At 37.2% G+C, this 24,948-nt stretch overlaps 1 protein-coding gene across 2 annotated transcripts in view; it reads left to right on the top strand.

Moving 5' to 3' along the window:
- Nucleotides 1–3,520: 3,520 nt before the first annotated feature.
- PCDH10 (protocadherin 10) overlaps nucleotides 3,521–24,948 on the top strand; it is a 41,909-nt gene continuing 20,481 nt past the window's right edge. The window contains exons 1-5 of one of the 2 annotated variants that reach the window (XM_023217603.2): nucleotides 3,521–7,010; nucleotides 8,579–8,637; nucleotides 9,177–9,283; nucleotides 17,339–17,644; nucleotides 23,769–23,803. In XM_023217603.2, coding sequence (XP_023073371.1) covers nucleotides 4,380–7,010; nucleotides 8,579–8,637; nucleotides 9,177–9,283; nucleotides 17,339–17,644; nucleotides 23,769–23,803 — 3,138 coding nt within the window. In that variant the 5' untranslated portion in view covers nucleotides 3,521–4,379. Of the gene's footprint in view, nucleotides 7,011–8,578; nucleotides 8,638–9,176; nucleotides 9,284–17,338; nucleotides 17,645–23,768; nucleotides 23,804–24,948 lie in introns of those variants that run through there. The other variant, XM_023217604.3, reaches the window with a different exon arrangement.

Genomic DNA, 24,948 nt, shown 5'->3' with positions numbered 1-24,948 from the left:
AAAAACACTTCCCTCAAAGCTCTGGGCACATAGCAATAATAAGAGGATTTAGAAACAAATTGCTTTCAAGTCATGTTAAATCACTGCAAACACTCATTTATCCAAAGGCTGGTTAACAAACTTGTTTCTGCCCCACCCTCTGCAGCAAAGGACAGAGAAGAAAGCAATCCCTTAACTCAGTTTCAAAGTTTGTAAAACACACTTGTGGGATCCTTAGCGCCCCCCTGTTTCTGCTACACTTAAAGCCCAATGAAATAAAAAATATGCACTATCACTCTAATATATAAACCAGGACTTTTATGAAAACTGACTTTGACAACCTCCCTCCAAATAATAAATTTGCTTTTCCTCTATTTCTTAGGGTGCTGCTTGTCCTTGCTCAAACAGTTTGCGTTCTTAGGGGGTAGAAGGGGGAGGGTGAAGAAGGGATTACATACAATAGATTTCCTTCTCCTTTTCCGCTCCAGTAACGGGGGGATTGAAGAACACAGAATATACATGATGCTCTACAGTTCAAAGATGTAGTCAACCTCGTTACTGAGGCTGCCGTATCAAACCTCATTTCACTAAATTCTGGGGTCCACAGGAGTAAGAATGAAAAAGAAAAACGAAAGGCAGGATCTGTTTGATTGACACAGCAAGGGAAAAAGTAAGCCTGTTACATTTTAGAGGCATTTTAAAAGGCAAATGTAGAGTGCTGTTTTGTTTTGTGGGTGACGGGGTGTGGTTGTTTTAAAGGCTCTAGGGTAAAGGGGCACAGAAGACTATTAATGCCAATATCTGATCTTGGCTCCAAACAAAATGCTCTTGGAATTGCCCTTTGCTGGAGCTATCTAGCGGGAGGTGGAGGACCAGGCTCTGTTCTGTTCTGCTGGGAAGAAGACCCCACCGTCACCCCGCCGGTCCCTGGCTGGCGCCACAGAGACTAGAAGTCGGAGAGGCGAGACCTCTAGGGGACCTGGGCTCAGCGACGCTGGTGCAGACACAGACACCTATGACCCAAGAAATCTCGTAGAGTCTCCAAAAGGCGAGCTCTCCAAAGCAAAATTCTCTGGTCTGCCCTATGCTGATTTCGCCGCTAGGAGACGCCTGTAACCCACGTTTGCGGAGAGAATTCCATTCAAACACAGCTGCTACCAAAAAAAAAAAAAAAAAAAAAGCAGCTCAAGCGCTACAGTGGATATAGTGATTATTTACAGGCAAATCTGGCCATCTCATCTCCACCTCTGGAAGCTCTCTGGTTTTCAGCATACGCCCCAAGTCAGCTCAAAGTTCACCTACATTTCGGGGACAAACCCTCTTCCCCAATTTCTGGATCTGCATTGTCATTCAGCTGCATGTCTCTCACATGCAAACACGCGCGCAGTCGCGCGCACACACACAAGTGTTTCCATACGTACAAATGAACACATTAGAAAATTACCGTCATTTTTTAAAAGGCTCCAGTATTCTGACGAGTCAGCTTGAAGAGCTCAAAACATTTCATTTCAACTCTGCAGATCTGAAGAAAAAGAAAGGGGGGAGGGGTGGGAAGTACAGATGCAATACCGTATTAACATTCAGATACACTATAATCTCCTTTTCATTGATCCACAGGTCCCTTTATACACTGCTGCTCCATTCTCAGCCGCAGACATGATGCTAAAATCATTTTAACTGCAGCGGTTTTCGCTTGGCTTTGGTCAGTCTTCAATTTACTGCAGCTGGAAAAGGATTAGCCATTTTTGCTGGCATCCTTTCCTAAGCGCTCAAAGGCAGGACCCATCTTCATGAAAGAGCGAAGTGCGGGGGCCGGGGGGACCCGGCGTTGCGGGGAGGTGGGGGGGTGGCGCGGAAATCGGGGCAGTAGACGTGCATTCGTGGGACTCTCAGAAGCACGTCTCAGGCTACAATCACGCCCATGGACACTTGCCCTCCTTAATTCCCTGCCAGGAGGGAATGGCAACGTATCTCCGGGTCGGGTAAAAGACTCTACCTTTCCCGCAGGTTGTGGTGATCGCAGTCTTGGGTCATTCATTACCAGAAAGCAGCAAAGGACCTTCCTATCTCTTTGCAAAGGAAGGAGGTTGAATAGGGGCTTCTGTCGTGAATAAACAAACAATTCCTTGCTAGTAGCCCGTTAATTAAAAATATATATTTACATATCTTTCCTTAGAGAATTGGCATTCTATCCACTCCCCAGCATTAAAGAGTTCGCGCTGTGTTTTAACTTCACAAGAACTAGCTATGTAGATGTGCCGCGTTGACCCTGCGCCTCCGGAATGGGCACTCACAGCTGGTCAAGCGCGTCCTTCAGAACTCAGGAAGGCTCCGCTGGGGCTTACCCAGAGCTAAGCCCTGGGCCAGAGAGGATGGATGCCAGTACCGTGAATGTGCAAACGTGTTCGCAGATACCCGCAGCGGTGCACACTCGGGCCCCTCTTGTGCACGGTCCCTGACCACCACCCCGCCCGCCTTCGCCGCCACCCTACTGTCCTCACCCCGCGGGCTGACCCCAGGATCGGCAGAAATCAGTGGTCTGTTCTAGCATGGTGGGTAAAGGGATCGATCTCCAATTGCCAAAAAAATTAGAAAATAGTCGGTGTTCCCAGCCGCTGCGTGGCACTTGGCCGCACAAGGCGCAGGGATATCAGAGGCGCTTTGCAGCGCTTGGCGTTGCTGTGTACCGGATGCCCAAGGGCTCGGCGTTAGGATGGCGGGCTCGTGGGAAGCGGCTCAAATCAAACTCCTCAGTCACTGATAAACGCACTCACGGCTCGAAGCTAGGTCCTTGAGTTAATCTACTTGATAAATATTTTGTGAATATGTATTTAGGGAAGAAAGAGGCACGTCGAACGCGTCTGCCCGTCTATAAGCGCTGTCATCCCACATCCTTTAGCTTGAATTCCTCCGCTTTTTAGGAGCCACCTCCACCCCCTACTCCTTTTGCTTCACCCCTTTCCTCACGGCCCCGTCAGACCCCTCACCCTTAGATTGACACATGTCATATAACACCCACTTTTTAAATGTCCTGCCAATCTCTGCTAGGGTCCCTTAATTAGGTAACCCTTGCCAATTAGTGGCTCCTGCGCTACTTTTTCCCCTTCTAGATGATTTAGTTACATGATGCGTATTAGGGAAAATACCTTAAAGGAAAAAGAATGTTAGCATCATCGGAAATCCCGCTCCTAGGAGAGGATACCGCAGCTGTTGCTATTATGTTTTCGCATTTGCTGATGCAAACAGGGGAACCTCTCTATTCCCTTCCCATTACCTGCGGCTGGGGACTGGGAACTTTCCGCGGCAGTGTCCCCAGCCAGCGCCTCGGGACCTGCGGGGCTGTTCTCGCTCTCACACTCACACTCACCCCGGCCGCTCGGGCGAGAGTTCTGTCCCTCCCCGCCCGGCTGCCCCGTGACGTGTCTGTTTGGCGGCCGGTTTGGCCAGTCACCGGCAGTGCGGTGGGTGGTGCTCCTCGGCGATTGGTTGGCAGAATGATGGCGCTGCGCAAAAACGGAAAAGCCGAGCGCTCGGAGCTCAGAAACTGCCAGTCCAGACCACAAGCTCAGAGGCTGAAGCAGGAGGAAGGAAGGACTGGAAGGAAAAAGAGGTTAGAGGGAAAGAGGCTTGGGAAGAAAACAGCAGAAAAGAAATTGCTCATTACACTTACAGAGAGGCAAGTAACGGTGGAGATGAGAACAGAGGGAACCAAGACGATGAAAGACAAAAAATACAAATAGAATGAAAGAGGAAAAAAATGTCAAGAAGAACATCCATCCGGAGAAATGAAGAGAATGAAAGTTTTAAGCTGCAGAGCCGTTCTGTGCTTTTCCGGCACAAAATTCTGTCGCTGATTTTAAGACCTTTTGCATTTGCCAGCCGTTGACATTAAGAGGCATGTTTAACGGTGCCAACAGCATCTCCTTTTCCTTCTCCTCTTCCTCCTCTTCTTCTTCTTCCTCCTCCTCCTCTTTTTTCTCCTCCTCATTCTTCTCCCATCAGCAAGAAGACAAACCGAGGACAGTCTTGAAATACCGAAATTTCCTCTTTGGGATTTGCCAGCGCCGCGTTGCGCCAAGACTGTCGGAATAAAGGACGCTGACTATTGTATTATCGTTATTTTATTAATTGGTCAGTGGAAAGATTACAGATGAGGAAAGGGGACGCCTGTCACCCTTCCTGTGCTAAGATTAAAAAAAAATGAGGCTGGATTGCGGGAAGCTCTAAAATGAAGCAAAAGGAGTAAGATTTTTAAAGACAGAAAGCCACAGGAGCCCCTACGTAGCGCACTTTTATTTGTATTTTTTCAGATTTTTTTTTTTTTTTTTTTTTTCGTGGTGGTGGGGGAGGTGATTGGGTAGCTGACTGGCTGCGGGAAGCTACTTCCTTTCCTTTTGGAGATGATTGTGCTATTATTCTTTGCCTTGCTCTGGATGGTGGAAGGAGTCTTTTCCCAGCTTCACTACACGGTACAGGAGGAGCAGGAACATGGCACTTTCGTGGGTAATATCGCTGAAGATCTGGGTCTGGACATTACAAAACTTTCGGCTCGCGGGTTTCAGACGGTGCCAAACTCAAGGACCCCCTACTTAGACCTCAACCTGGAGACCGGGGTGCTGTACGTGAACGAGAAAATAGACCGCGAGCAAATCTGCAAACAGAGCCCCTCCTGTGTCCTGCACCTGGAGGTCTTTCTGGAGAACCCCCTGGAGCTGTTCCAGGTGGAGATCGAGGTGCTGGACATTAATGACAATCCCCCCTCTTTCCCAGAGCCGGACCTGACGGTGGAAATCTCTGAAAGCGCCACGCCAGGCACTCGCTTCCCCTTGGAGAGCGCATTCGACCCAGACGTGGGCACCAACTCCTTGCGCGACTACGAGATCACCCCCAACAGCTACTTCTCCCTGGACGTGCAAACCCAGGGGGATGGCAACCGATTCGCTGAGCTGGTGCTGGAGAAGCCACTGGACCGAGAGCAGCAAGCGGTGCACCGCTACGTGCTGACCGCGGTGGACGGGGGAGGAGGGGGAGGAGTAGGTGAAGGAGGGGGAGGTGGCGGGGGAGCAGGCCTGCCCCCCCAGCAGCAGCGCACCGGCACGGCCCTACTCACCATCCGAGTGCTGGACTCCAATGACAATGTGCCCGCTTTCGACCAACCCGTCTACACTGTGTCCCTACCAGAGAACTCGCCCCCAGGCACTCTCGTGATCCAGCTCAACGCCACAGACCCGGACGAGGGTCAGAACGGTGAGGTCGTGTACTCCTTCAGCAGCCACATTTCTCCCCGGGCGCGGGAGCTTTTCGGACTCTCGCCGCGCACTGGCCGACTGGAGGTAAGCGGCGAGTTGGACTATGAAGAGAGCCCAGTGTACCAAGTGTACGTGCAAGCCAAGGACCTGGGCCCCAACGCCGTGCCTGCGCACTGCAAGGTGCTAGTGCGAGTATTGGATGCTAACGACAACGCGCCAGAGATCAGCTTCAGCACCGTGAAGGAGGCGGTGAGCGAGGGCGCGGCGCCCGGCACTGTGGTGGCCCTTTTCAGCGTGACTGACCGCGACTCAGAGGAGAATGGGCAGGTGCAGTGCGAGCTACTGGGAGACGTGCCTTTCCGCCTCAAGTCTTCATTTAAGAATTACTACACCATCGTTACCGAAGCCCCTCTGGACCGAGAGGCGGGGGATTCCTACACCCTGACTGTAGTGGCCCGGGACCGGGGCGAGCCTGCGCTCTCCACCAGTAAGTCGATCCAGGTACAAGTGTCGGATGTGAACGACAACGCGCCGCGTTTCAGCCAGCCGGTCTACGACGTGTATGTGACTGAGAACAACGTGCCTGGCGCCTACATCTACGCGGTGAGCGCCACCGACCGCGATGAGGGCGCCAACGCCCAGCTTGCCTACTCTATCCTCGAGTGCCAGATCCAGGGCATGAGCGTCTTCACCTACGTGTCTATCAACTCTGAGAACGGCTACTTGTACGCCCTGCGCTCCTTCGACTATGAGCAGCTCAAGGACTTCAGTTTTCAGGTGGAAGCCCGGGATGCTGGCAGCCCCCAGGCGCTGGCGGGTAACGCCACTGTCAACATCCTCATAGTAGATCAAAATGACAACGCCCCTGCCATCGTGGCGCCTCTACCAGGGCGCAACGGGACTCCAGCGCGTGAGGTGCTGCCCCGCTCGGCGGAGCCTGGTTACCTGCTCACCCGCGTGGCCGCCGTGGACGCGGACGATGGCGAGAACGCCCGGCTCACTTATAGCATTGTGCGTGGCAACGAAATGAACCTCTTTCGCATGGACTGGCGCACCGGGGAGCTGCGCACAGCGCGCCGAGTCCCGGCCAAGCGCGACCCCCAGCGGCCTTATGAGCTGGTGATCGAGGTGCGCGACCATGGGCAGCCGCCCCTGTCCTCTACCGCCACCCTGGTGGTTCAGCTGGTGGATGGCGCCGTGGAGCCCCAGGGCGGGGGCGGGAGCGGAGGCGGAGGGTCAGGAGAGCACCAGCGCCCCAGCCGCTCTGGCGGCGGGGAAACCTCGCTAGACCTCACCCTCATCCTCATCATCGCGTTGGGCTCGGTGTCCTTCATCTTCCTTCTGGCCATGATCGTGCTGGCCGTGCGTTGCCAAAAAGAGAAGAAGCTCAACATCTACACTTGTCTGGCCAGCGATTGCTGCCTCTGCTGCTGCTGCTGCGGTGGCGGAGGTTCGACCTGCTGTGGCCGCCAAGCCCGGGCGCGCAAGAAGAAACTCAGCAAGTCGGACATCATGCTGGTGCAGAGCTCCAATGTACCCAGTAACCCGGCCCAGGTGCCGGTGGAGGAGTCCGGGGGCTTTGGCTCCCACCACCACAACCAGAATTACTGCTACCAGGTCTGCCTGACCCCAGAGTCCGCCAAGACCGACTTGATGTTTCTTAAGCCCTGCAGCCCTTCGCGGAGTACGGACACTGAGCACAACCCCTGCGGGGCCATAGTCACCGGTTACACCGACCAGCAGCCTGATATCATCTCCAACGGAAGCATTTTGTCCAACGAGGTAAGGCTGAAGCGAAAGGACCACCATCTCTCATCTCCTCCATCAGAAAGCCTCCTCTAGCCCGGCCCTTGTATCTCTGCTGCACTGTGTATCTATTTTTAGGATATTACCTTATGTGTATCCTTGTGGGAGCGGAGATGGGCGGTCACCTTCTCCCACTCCTTCGTGTGTAACCTAACTTTCGCGTTGTTCCACTCTTTCACATTTATTTTCATTCCGTCCCCTTGGTACTTTGCCACCTTGGAGCTCCCTCCTTTGCTCTTCCATCTTTCCTTTAAAACCTTAATTCCTGTCAGCCCTTTCCCTTCTCGGTAACCTGGGGATAAAGGGAAATTGCGTGAAGGGAGAGGGAAATGTGGAGGAGGGACTTACTTTCTAGCACTGGCAAAGGTCTTTTTTCTTTGCGTCTGTCCCAGGCGTTAATAAAGTTGGCTCTATTTTGCTTTGTTTAACTATGCTTTCAGTCGCGTGTACAAGTAAGCTATAGATTGTTTAACTTTACACAGTTGTCTAACCTCGAATGCATGTTTTAGTGAACAAGTTATCAGATCCTTGTCCTCTGAACTCGGGTTGCAAAAAAATCCTTCAGTTCGGCTCTGGACAGCATTTACAGACGCTCTTGAAGCCGAGCGCCCACACAGTGTGAATTTGAATGAAGCTGCTTTGGCACAAACCCCTGTTAAGAGTAAACTAACGAAAGGCTTAAACAATTGTTGTCTTAAATATATCTTTTTAGCTGATAATCACCTTCTTGCCATTGTTTTGGATAAATCACTGCTGTTGGCTTTCTTCATAAAAGAATTTGGCTTGTCAATTCTGACTTCTTTTTAAAAGCATGGAGAAGTGACAGAGCTGGAGGGTGGGGGTTGGGGGGAGAACAAAGTTGGTTTATGTAAAAGAAAGTTTGGACCGGAAAGGTGTGTGGGCGGTAGAGGTGGGGAGGCAAATGCAGAGAGCCTTTGGAGTGGAAAAGAATGGGGGTGTGGCGGGGAGGGCAGGATTATGAACTCCTTTCCTGGCAGGTTATTTTATTTGAGTCTTAGATATTATTAATTGAATTTCATGAATATTTGTACAGCTCATTTGTATCTTAAGCACATTTTGAAAATAAACAACAACATAATTCCACAAAATATCCAAACTTTTTGCTTATTGAGCGTGCTGTTTTTCTCGTGTCAACCAGTATGCACCTAAACACTTTTTTAAGCCACTGAAAATAAAGACTGCAGAATATAAACAGGTTGACTCTGTTAGAGACAATAGTATATGAGCTTTAGCCATGAAGTCATTTGTATTTTCTCTTTAAAACACACACACACACATTTAAAGTTAGCCAATTTTATTTTTTTAACCTTTACAAGTGACTAAAATGTGGTTTCAAGTGTCTCTGCATATCTCCCCTGCCCTTACACAGAAATCACTAGGATGAGGTCTTAGGAGAGCTTGGAAATTCATAAAAATATATACAATTACTTAAGCCAGATATAGTCCCTAACCTCAAAAGTAGACTACTAGTTCAACCCATAGCATTCAAATGCTCTTGATTTATTTATTTATTTTTTTTCTAGACTAAACACCAGCGAGCAGAGCTCAGCTATCTAGTTGACAGACCTCGCCGAGTTAACAGGTATGAACTCTTTTTTTCCCTAGCAGTAATGGACAATTTACTACCTAGTAAAAGTAGAAAGTAGGTATATTATTCTAAATTAAAATTAAAATGTATAAAATATTTTCAATTAAGGCAGGACATAAATATGGATTGTATTGTTTCCTAAACAAAACATTAAAAATTATACATTATATTTCATTTATATACATTTAAAATGTATTTGAATATTTTGTCAATTTACACTCCTACACAGTTTCTGATAGTCTTCCTTACTGTTCCAAATGTATATCTATTTTATGAAAATGATATAAACATGTATTTAGCTTCAATTATAGAATAATGCCTAAACTTTATATGGTTTAAGTGCTCAAAATGACTGTTAATCGATCATTTTAAAGAGTTACGCTTAGGTTATAAAAACTAGCTTTATGCAGAAACAAAGCCAACTAAGAGGTCTGTGGGTCTGCAGCACCATCTGTGACCATGTGGTGGCAGAAGAATGTTTTCTGTGTTTCTTCACCTTTTTGATTCTAATATTCACATTTTTGTACTTCTAGTTCTGCATTTCAGGAAGCCGACATAGTGAGCTCTAAGGACAGTGGTCATGGAGACAGTGAACAGGGAGATAGTGATCATGATGCCACCAACCGTGGCCAATCAGCTGGTAAGTGTGATCAAAGGGCAATCTAAATGCTACCTTTTATAGTTTTTATTTTTAAAAATAAACCGAGGAAGGATGATGTCCTAGGCAATTTTCCGTGTGTTTAATGCTGGTAACCCTACAGAAAAAGAGTGTCACTCTACTTTGATAATTGCAGACTTAAAGAGAATTGTAAAAATGCAATGTTCCTTTGCAGAGTTAAAGTTAGGAATTCATTGTGGAGAGTTTCAGAATATGAAATATATCTTGCTTATGTAATGTTCTTTAATGGACACACTGCATACAGAAAGACGTAGCTCTCTCACCTGGTACAGTTACCAGTCTTCAGTCAATTAAGGTGTTCTTAAACTTGTTTATGGATGAGATAACTGAAGATGGGTAAAATTGATTGACCTGCACAAAGTCATAAGAGGATAAATGGATGACTGAACACTAGAATCCACATTTCTTGTTTTCAGGGCAATGCATTTTACACACCACCAAGTATTGAATGAGAAAAGTAATGGTGATTAAAAGTCATTAATGGGTTGAAAACAGGGTTTCTAATCTTGAGTCTTAGGCTTCAGAATGTTAGGTAATACGTGATAATGTGTATTTTCTGAAGTGTCCTTGGTTTCTTCATATTTTCAACAGGGTCCATGACATATCAAAAGGTGAACTCTGAGAATATTTATATTTGGGCTTGATGGTAGTCACTGACGGTTTCAATGTGATATATATTTATTTTATTTTATTTTATTTTACTTTTCTTTTTATAAGTCAAGTTTTATGAGATACTGGTAACTCTTATCACTGATACTAAAAGGAAACTCTTACATGAAATAAAATAAGTGTGTTAAAATGAAAATGATTTAATAAACTTCTGGTATCTTTCCTAATTATTTGGTTTTCATCTTTGAATGATATTTGTTGAATATTTTACTTTTTCTAACTAGTTTTGTGTTTATATGACACATGAAGAAATAGAAAGGCTAGTCAACTTTTCTAACTCCTGAAAATGTTGATCTTAGACTGTCTCTGGTTTCAACTCAGCTCTGTTGAGACTGGACCTTTATTTTAGTTAATAATATAACCATAGAGTGATAGGTTCTTATTTTCAAGGTGATATTAGTCCTCGAGAGCACTCATTCCTTAACACACTTGGTGGACCTCTGGATGGTGCTGAGGCAGTGTGTCAAAGGGCAGCGTACACCCCATGGTGGCCTGGCAGCAGTGGTTGCTACAAGCCCCTCACTTGGCTAATGTGTGCTGTGTCTGTGGCTGCCTTAGCCTTGGGAAACCCAGGCAAGAGGAAGGGAAAAAAGGCTGCTCAAGGGTCTCTTTATATTGCTGTGAGTCATTAATATGCAGGCCTAATGAGACTTGAGAACTGCCAAGAATCCCCGGAGGTCCCTGCCCCTTGCGGGCCTTCACGCTAAGTGAACAGAGCATCTATTTAGTGTCTGGGAACCTGACAACAAACCAGATCTTGCCAGAAGTTTATGTGTGAGTACAAAGTCCCTTTCATTTTTGCCCTATATATGGCATATGATTTATTGTTATCTTTAAAAACTGTACATTTAACATTGCTCATTCTTGTTCTTTTTCAGAATTTCTAATTTAACTGTCAGCCTTTTAAAACTTTTAAAACAAAATGTTTAATGTTTTAAAAAGAGTATCTGTTGCATGTTTCTTTGGATGCATTTTACTCCTTTCCCACCCCACACGCCCCGCTTTGTTTTTCTTGTAGCACTTCAATCTCAATGAACATTTCAATTAGTTTAGTCCCTCAGACATAATGACCCATAATACCCTAACTGAAGAAAGAGTAATGAATAAACATCTGCAAAAAGAGCCAAATTTGGAAGATAGATGAGAACATATTCTTATCAGTGCATCTTCCCAGTAGCTACTTTATTTTACAGTCACCCAGTGTTACCATTTCTGTAATGTTTCTTTCAAATTATTGGAGATGTCAAAGCATTTAAAAGAATACGAAAATGTTAAAATGGTTGTGGAAAACACTTTAGCCAGGGAGTTTTTATTTTTATCAAAATGTTAAAATTTTTTCCTTATCTTTAAGTTCTTAAACATGTAAAAGTATTACAGAATTAGCAATCCGTTTATGTATCTCATTAGTAGTTACAGGGCAGCCACAACATACTGGGCACAATAATAGCTATTTTAGGATTGTAATAAAGCACTTATGTTAAGAAGTGATTGCACCTTTGTGTGCTGAATTGCAATCAGATTTAATGTCTAATTTTATTATAAGAATGATTTTGAAGTGTTTTCTTTTTTAAGTATAAAACCTCAAATGCAGAGAATTAAAATGCATTTACTTAAAGACTTTTTTCAATCCACACTGCTGTTATGTACTATAAGCCTCACATCAGGCAGCTAGACTATTTCCAAAAATTTAAGCCCATTTCAGATAAATCTGTTGTATTTCAATATAAAGCCAGATATTAGTGATCTTACTATTTTGCAAAATTGGGTAATATTACTCATAGCATAGCTTTCTAAGTTCAGGATAGGAAATAAAACCATTATGCTATAATAAGCAAATCTCACTTAACTAGGTTTTAGTGGGGAAAAGTTAGATTATCAAGCAAAGCTAACATTGGAAAGATAAAGACTCCGAATTCTCTCTTTCAGTTTGTACCACATTCCACACTATAGTGTACAGACTATTTAGCTCAGTGCTTCACCTGTTTAAACTTCCTTTTTCTTTACTACTATTTCTTTTTCTTCATTAACATTATTCTGTATTATTTATTTAGATATGCCTTCTATTTATTCTTTTATGAATAGTTTTCTTTTTTTGTTCTATCTTACATCCCCTCCTTCTTGCTTTTCTTTTTTCTAAGCCATTTGCCATCACCAACGTTGTTCATAGAAGGGCTTTAAACACGAAGACAGCTGCACAGAGAATCACATAAGCTTTTTCAGTTTTCCACTGCACCTGGCTCCATGTGTGAAATTCTTCGCCTTGACCACTGCTCTGTGGCACTTTCTTTCTATAGCCTTGTCAAGGTGCTTTCCGTTTTTTTCAGTGCACTATTGATGTATTGGTTAGATATGGCAGTAGTCCAAAGAGAAGTGGTAAATGCAGACATAAACCATCACAAGAGGAAAAACTGATTAATCACAGCTTAAATAGCCAAAGAACTGGACTTTAAAGAAATATGTTTTCAACTTTATTATGACATTAGATTAAAATGTAATTTTTTTTTCTATTTTAGGGTACAGATAGAATATTTTAAATTGTATATTCTTAAACATTTTAATATTATTTGAGGTATATTTAAAGTGATCTGTTAGTAGTGACAGGTTGCTTTTCCTGTTATAAAATACCTACACTGTCAATAATGCTAAGCTTAATTATAGATTTATTTTTAATACCTTGTGCCTTTAAAAAAATATGTTGAAGAAAGAATCCTAATGAGTGATTGAATTACTTGTTAGACATTCTCTGAAAATTACCAAATTTCTCTTCAATAATTTTTTCTTTCAGTTATAGGAGAACTTATCTTCCAACTATGTTTAGTTTCTAACTAATTATAGATATAGATACAATACATGATCAAAATTTGACTATGAATTTTAAAAATAAAATGAGTTGATTGGTCAGTTATTTCAAATTAGTAGATAAAATATATCATTGAAATGTGTTAAGCCATTGCATTACTACAATATCAGCAATAGAATTATTGGTTTATTATAAACACAAATAGCTATTTCCAAACTCCATTAAGAATTTAGATAATTGTCAAATTTGCTTTTGGGTTTATGTACAAAATGAATTTACACCAGTATTTATAAAACCTTATTCACTGGTGAAACTTGGAGCTACAACTTGAAAATGTGGAGAGATTTATAACTGGAAGCAATATAGAAGACAAAATATTGAGAGGAAATGGTGAAAAATACATACATTTTGAAAGATTATAGGTAGGGAGAAAATTTTATGGACTTATTTTGATTTTTTCATGAGTGAGTTGTGTTAATAACTATCTGCTTCAAAACCATGTTTTCCTAAAACATACTGCAATTTTTGCGGTTACAATTAATGTATCTTAAGTAGTTAAGAGACTAGAAATCTTCTCAAAACATGAGAAGATTTTTATCTTCTTTAAAAATAATTTATCATATTTGGAAAAAAATAAATGTTTTGAATGAAAGCTTGTTGCACAAAAAGAAATGTTCATACAATATTGTATTATGACAGTCACCAAAAAAATAGCACAGATTGAATTCTAAAATTTCTGAAATCACAATTTGGTCTCAATGGAAATATCCACTGCTTCTGAGTATACAGGACAAGTTACTTGCCAGTTGAAAACCACGTACTTCAAAATTTGTCTACATATATATTTGCATAACAGGCAGTCTATCACGTCAGCTGTCATCCCTTGCAGAACAGATTATTTCTGAAAAATGGAAAAAATAAATAACTAGAAAGAGAGATTGCAAGTAAAAGGTATATGTTGAAACATTTATTGGATATTATCAAAATTTCAAAACTGAGGTTTGGAATAGTAGGTATTGGAGACTCTGAAAGATGGGAAGACTGAAGACAGGTGAGGGATGTGAAATTATCTAATGAGTACAATTTACATTATTCAGGTGATGGTTACACTAAAAATCCAGACTACACCACTACACAATAAATTCATATAACAAAATTGCACATGTATCCCTAAAGTCTGTTTAATTTTTTTTAATTTAATTGAGGTTTGGTCTGTAATTTTCTGTTGTAAAAACCCACAGTTTCCATAGTAAGGGCATTGAATGAGAAAAAGAAAAATTAAGTTAAACTTACCAACTTTTGAAGTGTCAATTTGAGCTATTAAAAAATTGTAAGAGCAGTATTAAAGTTATGCATTTTAATATATCCTAGCTACTGTAATATCTGGCATCCTTGTGCATCATAAAGTCATTTATCACAATAAAACTTAAATATACCTCTGGTTATTTGGTAATTAAAGTACTGTATTTAATGGGACTAACGACAGATGATAAAAGATAAAATGTTAGTTATACAATGTTTTCCGAAGGTGAGGAATTGTAACGGAATAAATTTATGTGGCTCTCAAACTATATAACTACACAACAAATGAAAAAATCAATTTTCAATTAATTTTTCTGTTACTTATCTGAAGTTTATTGATTTACTATTAATGTTATGTTTTAAATGTTTGTTTCTATATCTGATTTTTCTTCCTGAGAAATAGGTACACTTATCAATAAAACTGGTGAAACATTTATGTACAATTTGAGCCACCTTACCTTTCCTTCTAGTTGTATGAAGCTGCATGTTATTACTAAAGGACTTCCACTTTAAAAGGATTAATTCATAGATTTATTAAGAACGTTATTTACACATTTATTGCCTTGGTAGAGTGATACTGTTCTTTAAACAAAAAAACTTTTCTATGTCTTCACTTTTTTTTTTTTTTTTTGCCATGCACTTGCTATAGTTTATTTTTAATACCGATTCTCAACTTGTGTGAACTTTACTATGTAATCTGAGGAAATTTTAACCAAACTCAAATAATCGAAAGAGGCAGAAGAAAAACATACTTGCCAGATAGGAAAATGGGCACATTGGGGTATAAACTACATAAAAGTAATTTCTACCAAAATCAAGCAGTATCCTAATGTATGTTGACATACTAGATTATTAAAGTTATGTGTAGAATTATCATATTCACAAGTAGAAGAGTAGTTGGGCCTAGGTGCAAAAAAATATGTGAAAGGTTGTATATTGTCTTATCTAGCATATTTAAAATGGTATTTATTCGTCATGTGGGAAAAATGGTATTAGTTCAAATTTATACTGGAATGTAATTATATCAGCTATTCAAATTGAGTATGTATTAAGTTTATTTTAAAAATAAATAATTGCTCATAATAATTTTACTCTTAAAGACGGTTTCTACTATCAAAAACATCTATGTTCCCCTATCATTCTATTAACAAATAGGCAGCATTTATCATGTCAAAATATAAATCTTCTCTCTAGTTCTGTAGCCTCTACCTAGTTAGTATGTAAATGTGTATCAGGGACATTCTATTTCCCTTTCTCTTTTTCTTTTCACATATCTTCTTCCTAAAATAGGATAAAGGAGTGAGCTTCTCTGGTGTCTAGTGAAACATTTACATGTTTTACATGCTGTTCTCAGTCAGATTCCTTAATCCCAGCTTCAGCTCACGTTTCTGTTCCTCAACAGTTCACTGATCAGTAATTTATTTCTAGACTTATACAGGAAAATTATCAGTGAAATATTATAATCAAAGTCAGACTTAGCATCCTACATAGTTTAATATAAAATTTTTAAAAAGTCATTACACAGTGAGATTAATAAATGATAAGAAGCTTTGTGTTACTTTTTAAAATTCATGTAATTAGCTGTTCTTAACTCCAAAATACTAGAGTTAAGTATTAGATAATCTAGATAATCTAGATAGTATTAGACAAACTAATCTAGAGTGTTCATAATTTTGAAAAATTATTTTTAGACAAACTAGAGTGTTCATAATTTTGAAAAATTATTTTATTTTTTATATGCAGATAACATATACACAAACACACATAAATCAATATATAAGAGAATACTATCAGGAATTAAAAATTCAAAACTTGCTCAAGAGCTCAAATCATTTTTGATATTAATAGAAGTAACAATCAAGTATGTTCAGTAAATAAATATTACTTTTTTGATTTAAAAAATGTTTTTCCAGACTGTGTATGGACTCGACTTTCTTTTCTACAGTCTAATAATATACTTTTGTTTTTCAAATTTATCCTGTTTTAGATTTTTTTAATTATTTTTTCTTTTTTTTAATATTATTTAAAAAATAAAAGTGGCCTACTAGGCACTGTCATTCCACACCCAGCTCCATGCCCGTGAGCCGGGGAGCTTCTTATCCATTTAAAGTTTGAGAATAGGTTGAGATCGTTTCGGCCCTGTTTTAAAATATTTGATAGATATGTTACTATGTTTAGAAAAACATTAAAATGCTATCTTTGTTTATGTGTTTTTCTGTGTAGTGCTATGTATCAGCATTCATATTAAATAGTATTCTGTATTGCTCGAAAATTCTTATGGTTTGCTTAAGAAACTGAATGACCTTTCTTGATCATAATCAGATAATGTTTGTAATCTTGTCAATCTAAGGAAGACAATGAAATTTGAACTTGTCCTCTGAGATCTTGGTATTATAGGATTAGTAAGCAAACAACTCTTTGTTGACTAGGACAAGTGTGTTCCAATATAGAGCAAGTAATAAGATATTTGTCAATAGTATCTGCAGTTGATTTACACTGCATTTGGTTACCTTGGTTTCACTAATTACAGTCGTTTGTTCTGGATTTGTCTAAGGTGGTAAATGATAAGTGGTTTTTAGTAATATGGACTACCACAGTGTCATTGAGGAATACCTTTAGGAAGTCATTTCCTAGAAACCTCAGAAAATATGCTTTTGGCTGCTAATGAAATTGTATTTTATTCTTGATTTTTACTGATTTTCCTCTGTGTATACCACATTTCTGTTGAATTTCACTTTCTGCTTCATATTCAAATTTCATAATCTAAATATCATTTTTGGTGCTTGGCATATTTCTTATGTTTATTTGTTTTTAAGGAAAAAATTCAGATATCATTGTTAGGGATCATGGATTTTAAAGCTTTTACACCTTGTTGTTTTCTCTATTATACGCTTCATGAGAGATTTTTTAAAAGATGTCTACTTTTTTTACTCACCATTTCCCAGTTATTTACATTATTTAGAGCCAATATTTTCCCCAACACCCTACGTAGTTTAGAAACATCTATTTCAGAGACCTCTTTGCCAGAAGAGTCTTATCTTTTACATTTGCCGATCACTTTCTCTTTTTAAAGTGATGAACAAAAATGAGACAAAATGATATTTGGTTTCTGTCAGGATAAGCCAGGAAAAATTTGTTAAGACACCTTCACTTGTCACCCGTCATGCTGCCTGTAATCTTACACTGCTAAGTAACTGGTCATGTTGGTGAATACTACATCTGTAGTTTCTTTTTTCTGCTAACAGGTATGGATCTGTTCTCCAATTGCACTGAGGAATGTAAAGCTCTGGGCCACTCAGATCGGTGCTGGATGCCTTCTTTTGTCCCTTCTGATGGACGCCAGGCTGCTGATTATCGCAGCAATCTGCATGTACCCGGCATGGACTCTGTTCCAGACACTGAGGTGTTTGAAACTCCAGAAGCCCAGCCTGGGGCGGAGCGGTCCTTCTCTACCTTTGGCAAAGAGAAGGCCCTTCACAGCACTCTGGAGAGGAAGGAGCTGGACGGACTGCTGTCTAATACGCGAGCGCCTTACAAACCACCATATTTGAGTAAGTATTACACAAAGGGCTCTGTAAAAGTGTTCCCTTTGAGGAGATAAAGTTCAACATTCCACTCTTTTTGGTAAAAATGGAGTTCAGGTTTTTTTAAGAAACAAGGATAAAAGTGACAGGATGCTGGCAGCACTTTAGAGCAATATTCTTTATTTATTTAAAATAATAGATTCCTCTAACATTGAGGCATTAATAATTGCACTCAGCTCTTTCAAAATATAGGACTATATTCTCCAAATTTATTATTTTATATAATCATTGTGAAGAATAAAAATGCTTTGAGATTCCATAATGCATTTCCTTTGAGGATCTTGGTAATGAGAAATAGAAATATTTTTCTTTTAATTAATGGATAAATATTACTGACAATTCAATATCTTGGTCAAACTACATAAATAATGTTTGACAAAGATAAAAACTCATGACAACTCAATCAAAAGATGACTTATCTTGTATAGCAGATCCATCCTACATAATGTTTTCTTTCATCTACTACAAAAATAACTGTGGAACTTATAAGCTAGAAACAAAAGATGAGACAGATTGTAGATATGTCATTTCATTTATGATCGATGAAATTGAAAAGTAAAAGTGTTTTTAAAAACCTAAAGAAAAAAAAAACAGAAGAATATTTATTTTAGCCCTTATGATGTATAATGTGAAAAGCAAAGATTGAATGCATTGAGGTTGTGGCTACTAATCTGGACAGAGATAATGCAAATAGACAAGTGTTATATGCTTAAAGGAATGGTCTTTTATTAGATGCATACATTGTGACAACAATAGTCAGGGGGTGTTTTATGAAAGATTGTTTTCAGCTTTTCAAATTACTCAGAACCCCAAATACCCCAGCGTGATATACCACTTTAGCACTTCAGAACCAAAAAAATCATTTGTTTTGCTTTACTTTTTAAAGTTATACAAAGACAGAACGAATACTTAAAGACAGGAAATGTTGAGATGTCTGAAATGCAATTTGGATGCTAATGTCTTAAGTTTAATTCACAAATCCACACATGATAGTGAAATAAAGTAGCCTAAAACCAAATTTTAATAAGTGAGGAACATGATGTGGTCTTTGCCTCTGAAATTGAATTCTGGATTCAAAATTATATTTATTATTAAAAGTAAAACTTTTCCAAATTTTAAACAGTGAATTTAACTACTGTTTCACTTAAACTAAGAATGTACATTAAAGAAATACATTATTAATAATTTCAAGGCAAAAAGTGAAGGGCATATGATTCAGATTAATAAAAATTTGTATTTCTAAATAAATACAATATTTGCTTTTACCATATACTAACAGGTAAATCTACTTCAAATATAGTGGGAAAATCAACTTGCCCTCTTTTGCTCTTAGTGCTCTTGGTGAAATTACACTTACATATAGACCGGAATTTTAAACATCTACAAATGTCTTTCCTTTACTGACTAGATTTTTTTATTAATAAGACCATTGGAAGCAATTTTTATTATGAAAATATTATTGCTGCATATATATTTAATGCAAATTTTTCTATTTCTTAAGAATCTGGTATTTCATTTAGAAATCTCATTCAGGGATTATAAAATTTATTAACATTTATGTGTGTTGCTAAAAATCAAAAGAATGCATCTGTTATTTCATCAGGAAATTTTTAATTATTTGCACATTATTCATATATATATTCAACATATATATATATGTCTATGTTGGAATGAATTAGTTTTTAATAGTAGGTTTTTTTTTTTTTTTTCCCCCTAATCTGTTTTAGCCAGTTCATACTGCTCAAAATTTAGGGTTTGGGTTGACGTGTGACCCGGGGTGGGAAATTTGCAGAAGAATAGCTATTTTGTTGTTTTCACTTCTACTCTTCTTAGTTCTTCATACAACTTTAATCATATCTAGACTTTTTTTTTTTTATTTAACTTTTAGTATTTAATGTCATCTTAGAGTCATCCAATTATATTTAAAATTACACATGGCTCTGACTTAATAATCATAAAAAATTTATGGTTAGTCTGATAATATAAACTCTAAAACAAGACTACTCCTGACCATTTTGCCCCCCAAATTCATGTGGTGATAGTTATTGATACTTGTGTTCTTTTTCATTCAGAATAGAAATAGTGTCATCTTTTAAGTCTAAAAGCAAGTCCCTTACATAATTAAAAAAGCTAAAAATTGGCACTAATTACTTGCTTTTAATCAGAATATTTTAATAATTATTAAAGTTATAGGTTTTTTTGCTAAATATGCAGTTTCATAATGAATATAATGTACATTTTAATGTTAGGAAAAATAGCAGTGTATTTAGTTATGTTTGTGTAAAGCTCTGAAAAGCCTAATGAAACTATCACTGTCAATTCTACAGTAATGACAAGGAAGTGAAGATATGCTTAAAATTACAAAAGAGATCATTGTCAATACAAATAACTTTTGATTTCTGTACCTCCGATTGCTAAAGTTAAAACTAAAAACTGCAAGAAAACAACTTTTACACAAAAATAGATGGATGCAAACATTAAATAATGTACTTCATGTTCTTACAAATATGCTTACAGTTATGTTTCTTTTTATTTTAATGTATTAACAAAAGACCCATGAAGAGCCTAAATGATGCATTTAATAAAAGGAGACTTTTAAAAATCAGGAATAATTTTAAACACATCTTTCAATACTTGCTATGTTATTCATGAGCACTTTCTGAGCTTGTTTTCTCTTATTTTTGTTATAATGTCATAGTTTGCTAAGTTGATATGGAGCAAAGGGATTCACTCAAAGACTGCGTAAATAAATTTAAACATGTAGAACATGGCCATATATTCAGAAATGCTATATTTACATTTACCTTAAAATGTTAATAAATTTCAGTTTTACTTTACATTTAATTTTCATTAGCGTAATTAAAAACACTAAAATACCACTTTCATTTTTAATTAAAATTAATAATTACCTGCAGCTCTTTAAATAATCATGTTAAAATGAAAGAAAATATTTTCTGGAGTTTTAAAATAGCATTGCATTTTTATCATGAAAATTTTAAGGATTTGTTTAGAACCATAGACATCTTACTTAAAATAATTCATTCTTTAAAATGACACAATAAGTTATGTGTAAAACCATCTGGATAATCTCCATAAATAAAAATATAAAATGAATATAAAGTCAGTAATGTAATTGACAAAAGTTATATTATTAGTATAATTTCAGAAAACCCTCCTAGTTAAAACACTTTAATATTTTTATAGTCATTCCTGCTTATGATTTTGGCTTTATACTTTGAACACCATCTCTTAAGATTTTTGTCAGTAAATGAACATGAAATTCAGTTCTTATCAGCCTGAACTATACAGTAATAAAGGCATAAGTATTTGTTATTTGGATACTTGTTGATTCTTGCCAATAAACATAATTAATTCCTAAAAATTGAAGATAATCATAAGATACTCAATATAATTACATCAAAATATACTCGTGAAAATATTTAAGTGTCATACAATGATAAATTGGACTGAATGAAGTGAAAAAAAAAACTGCATCATAATAACTACATTTCTGAATCAATGGAGCTTTCTAGAGTCTAAAGGGAACCATTTATTTTCATGGCCCATCTTGCTTTCATATTATACAACATTTGGACTAGTCCAAGTATACTAAAAGTCATTCTGGTTGTCTCCTGACCTAATTTTATTTTTGCCAACTTGTTAACCTTCTTGAAATTTCAACTTGACGCACCCATATCATGATTAAAAAAATAAATTTCTAAAACAGTTCATTTAGAATACTGCTAAAGCTTTATCTAGACCTTTTATGGATAAACTTTAAATGGGGGAAAATTTTAGGTATCTATATTATGTCTATGTGCACTTCAAGTTTTTAGTTGATTGAAATTGCAGAACATGTTTTGTTTAGTAACATTTCTTCCAATCCCTTCATTATCTCAGCCTGCCTTCTGTGAGTTTTCATAATTTGTTGAACTCAGTAGTGCAGTAAGAGCATACACAGAATTCAAAATAAAATGATTTTTCTTATTGATACACATTACTCTCATACTTATGTACCTCTGTATAGTGTTTTCTCTAGGATTTGTATTTTCCTCTAATGTCATAAATATGGTGTCACTATCCAATGTTAAAGTCCAAAAATAAATATTTTTATAGAAGGCCTTGCTTTCATATAGGCCCATACACCACTAAATGAACAGACCTCTCTTGCAGGATTTTTTTCTTTTTTACTTGATGTGTTAATTTCTGATTAGTTTTCTTCCATGTTGTGCTACTATGTGTACTCTGAGGGTGAGCTTTTTTTGTTGTTCTTTTACTTTTTTATATACATACAGATTGGTGAACCTAATTTTCTCACTTTTTCAGTTTCTTTGGGACAGTTTTATGGTCTTAGAAATATACTAGTCATTCTATTTTATCATTAAATCCCTTTATCCAGGAATTATGAATAAATCTGTCATTATCAAAAAGTTTACTCACTTCAACTCCAGGAATAGGAAACAAATGATAACTTGGCATCAGAAAAAAATAAAATAAAATAACCCTGTTCATTTTCTCTATCTGAATTTTATTATATTTTGTGCTATTTTAAAATATTATTTATTTTGTTGTATTTGGTGAATTTTTTATATTCTACTTCTCTGAAAAATGATCATCTATTCATAGTTCGTGTCATTCCTCCAGTTAACTAACTGATGCAGCCGTTGATAGCAACTTCTCTGTAACACTAGATACATGAGATATTATAATATTTTGTTTCTTTTTCTTTAATTGTTGTATAGTGGTCTATCTCAGCTAGTACAATTTAAAGTGAAAGCTATAAAAATCCTTCTGAGGTGCAGATATGAAACACAGCAGTTGTTTTATACATAAATATCTGGTCATTTCTGTAAGCAATTTGATTTGTTTTACTTAGACATCAGTACTTCTCTATGACTTATTTCAAGTCATTTAAAATTTGTGCCTGTGGGTAATTTGGAACTAGTTAGCATGCAAGAAATTTCTATTCCCCCAGTTAAAGAACAATTTCATAGTTTCTTTTATCAGTATAGTTATCTTTATAATTATCTGCAATATTTAAAAGTGCCATTGTAATGACTTCCAATTGAATTGACTTTATTTTGATAATTTGACCTGTGGTTCACCCCAAACTTTATATTCTAAGTATTCAAAACTTACACAATAATAAGTACTATGTTTTGCAGCTGCTTTCTCACCATTTATTAACTTTGCTAAAATCTGCTCCAGCTCTACTACAATTTTTCTTCCCAATACAAGTACTCTCTTGGCATATTTTGACTCATTATCCAGCTATGCATATTATAAATGCTAAATAATTATGTGATGAAAAATGAATTAATGGGCATTTTTAAACTATGCAAAATTTCATTAATGTTGTCATTATTTATTCATTCATTTATGCACACATGCAGTTGTTGATACCTCCAAGCAAACTTTATTCTTTTCTTCCAATTTTTAAAAAATGTTTTAAATTAGTTATATTCTTTTTTAGCTACACCTACAGATTTTTACATGGGGAAGTAGAATTTAAACTAATTCAAGCTATTGAAATGCACCCAACTAGTGTGTTTGTGTAAAATATCATGGAGTGTTTCAGGACTCTGAGATTTTATACTTCTTTTGATTTGTTCTAAGAACTTATTTCATATCCTAAGGCAGAGTTACATTGTTTCATATTTCTTAACACTCTTAGAATTTTAATTACTACCCATTCTTCCCTATCTGCAATACCATCTTTCTTTTATTTACTAGTAACTTAATATGTTAGCTCTCATGTTTCATCTTTTTATAAAGCTGAGAGGTTTATATTTTCCTCTAGTTTAGTCACTTTATTTTTAATTTAATTCCCATGTAGGATTTATTTATTTGCATTTTAAAATTATGTTTTTGAGTTCACAAATAAATGGTTAAGTAAAATATTATCATTTAAGGGCATATAGAGAAAACATAATCGATAAAAGTTAATTATACTTTTATTCAATATTTTATAGCTCTTTAGTATGACTCTTCAATTGCTTTTCAAAGCAGTTTATCTCATGCATATTTAGGACTTCTTATAATTTACATTTAGCATATTCATATTATTTATATACCTCATTTTATATTACAGATCATTTTCATCCTCTTTCTTATTTTGTACATTGATGTAAAATGTGTAAGCATTTGTCTATCATATGAGCTTAACAAAGTAAGACTATCAATTAAACTATAAATAGAATTATTCAATGAAAAGAAATACCTACTTAGGAATTTTTTCCTGCCTCATCATACTGAAGGTTTATGAGTCAAAATTTAAATATGTTAAGTTATAAAGATATTGTAAATAAGTCTGGAATCTACAAATTCAATTGCCTATAAATATCATTAAACATTATTCAATACTCAATGTGCCAGACATTTTTTGGGTGAGTCTTCGTCATCTTCAATCCTTTTAATAGAAATTAGATAGTGTCATTTAGATAATATAGATTAGAAACTATTTCGAACTCTGAGATTCACTATTCAAGATTAAATAACATTACTGAATTAAGATTAAACTCAGCATAATGTGAGTCATTTTAATGTTTCCTGGAGTATAACAAAATATTTTAGGTTTGTATTGAGTTTCAATAACACTTCCTAGTCACTGTAAATTACCTTGACCTACTTCAATTTAGGTGAGGAGAGTGTAGGAAATTCAAAAACCTTGTCTCCCAAAACGTAATTACATACCAAAAACATAGATTAAAAATAAATTATAAGCTAGGAATTTTGCAGATCAAAATCAGATTTTATTTATGATTCTATAGTTTGTACCTTATATGGCATAATGTATATACATTATGTATGGTAATAGCAAGACACTTACCCATACCCTTTCTCTTAGAGATACAATTCTTTTGACTGTATGGATTGAAGAGACAATATTTGAAATTAACTTTGATAAAGTGTCTGTATATATATACAATACAGTGTTAGTTTGAATTATCAAAGATAACTTCAAGTCATTCAACAAGGGATTATAAATACATTTTATATGTTCTGGTTTCATGATTCAGTCATATGGATACACTCACATACATTTAAATCCCATATAGAGTCATTACATTTTTAATCAGTTTAATTTTTAATTCTATCTAGGGAACAAACTTTGATTATGTGCAACATAGGAGATAGGAGTCAATGTATTTAACTAATGGCTACTTTATTATCAGAAGTTGTTTAACATGACAGTATGGTGCTTGTTGAGAAACAGATACAAGATTCAATCCATTTTAGCATTTTAGTATATCCTTTTTTTTTTGCACCAT

This window comes from Piliocolobus tephrosceles, chromosome 3 (assembly GCF_002776525.5).
Source record: "Piliocolobus tephrosceles isolate RC106 chromosome 3, ASM277652v3, whole genome shotgun sequence".
NCBI lineage: Eukaryota > Metazoa > Chordata > Mammalia > Primates > Cercopithecidae > Piliocolobus > Piliocolobus tephrosceles.
This window is presented reverse-complemented; position numbering and strand designations above follow the sequence as displayed.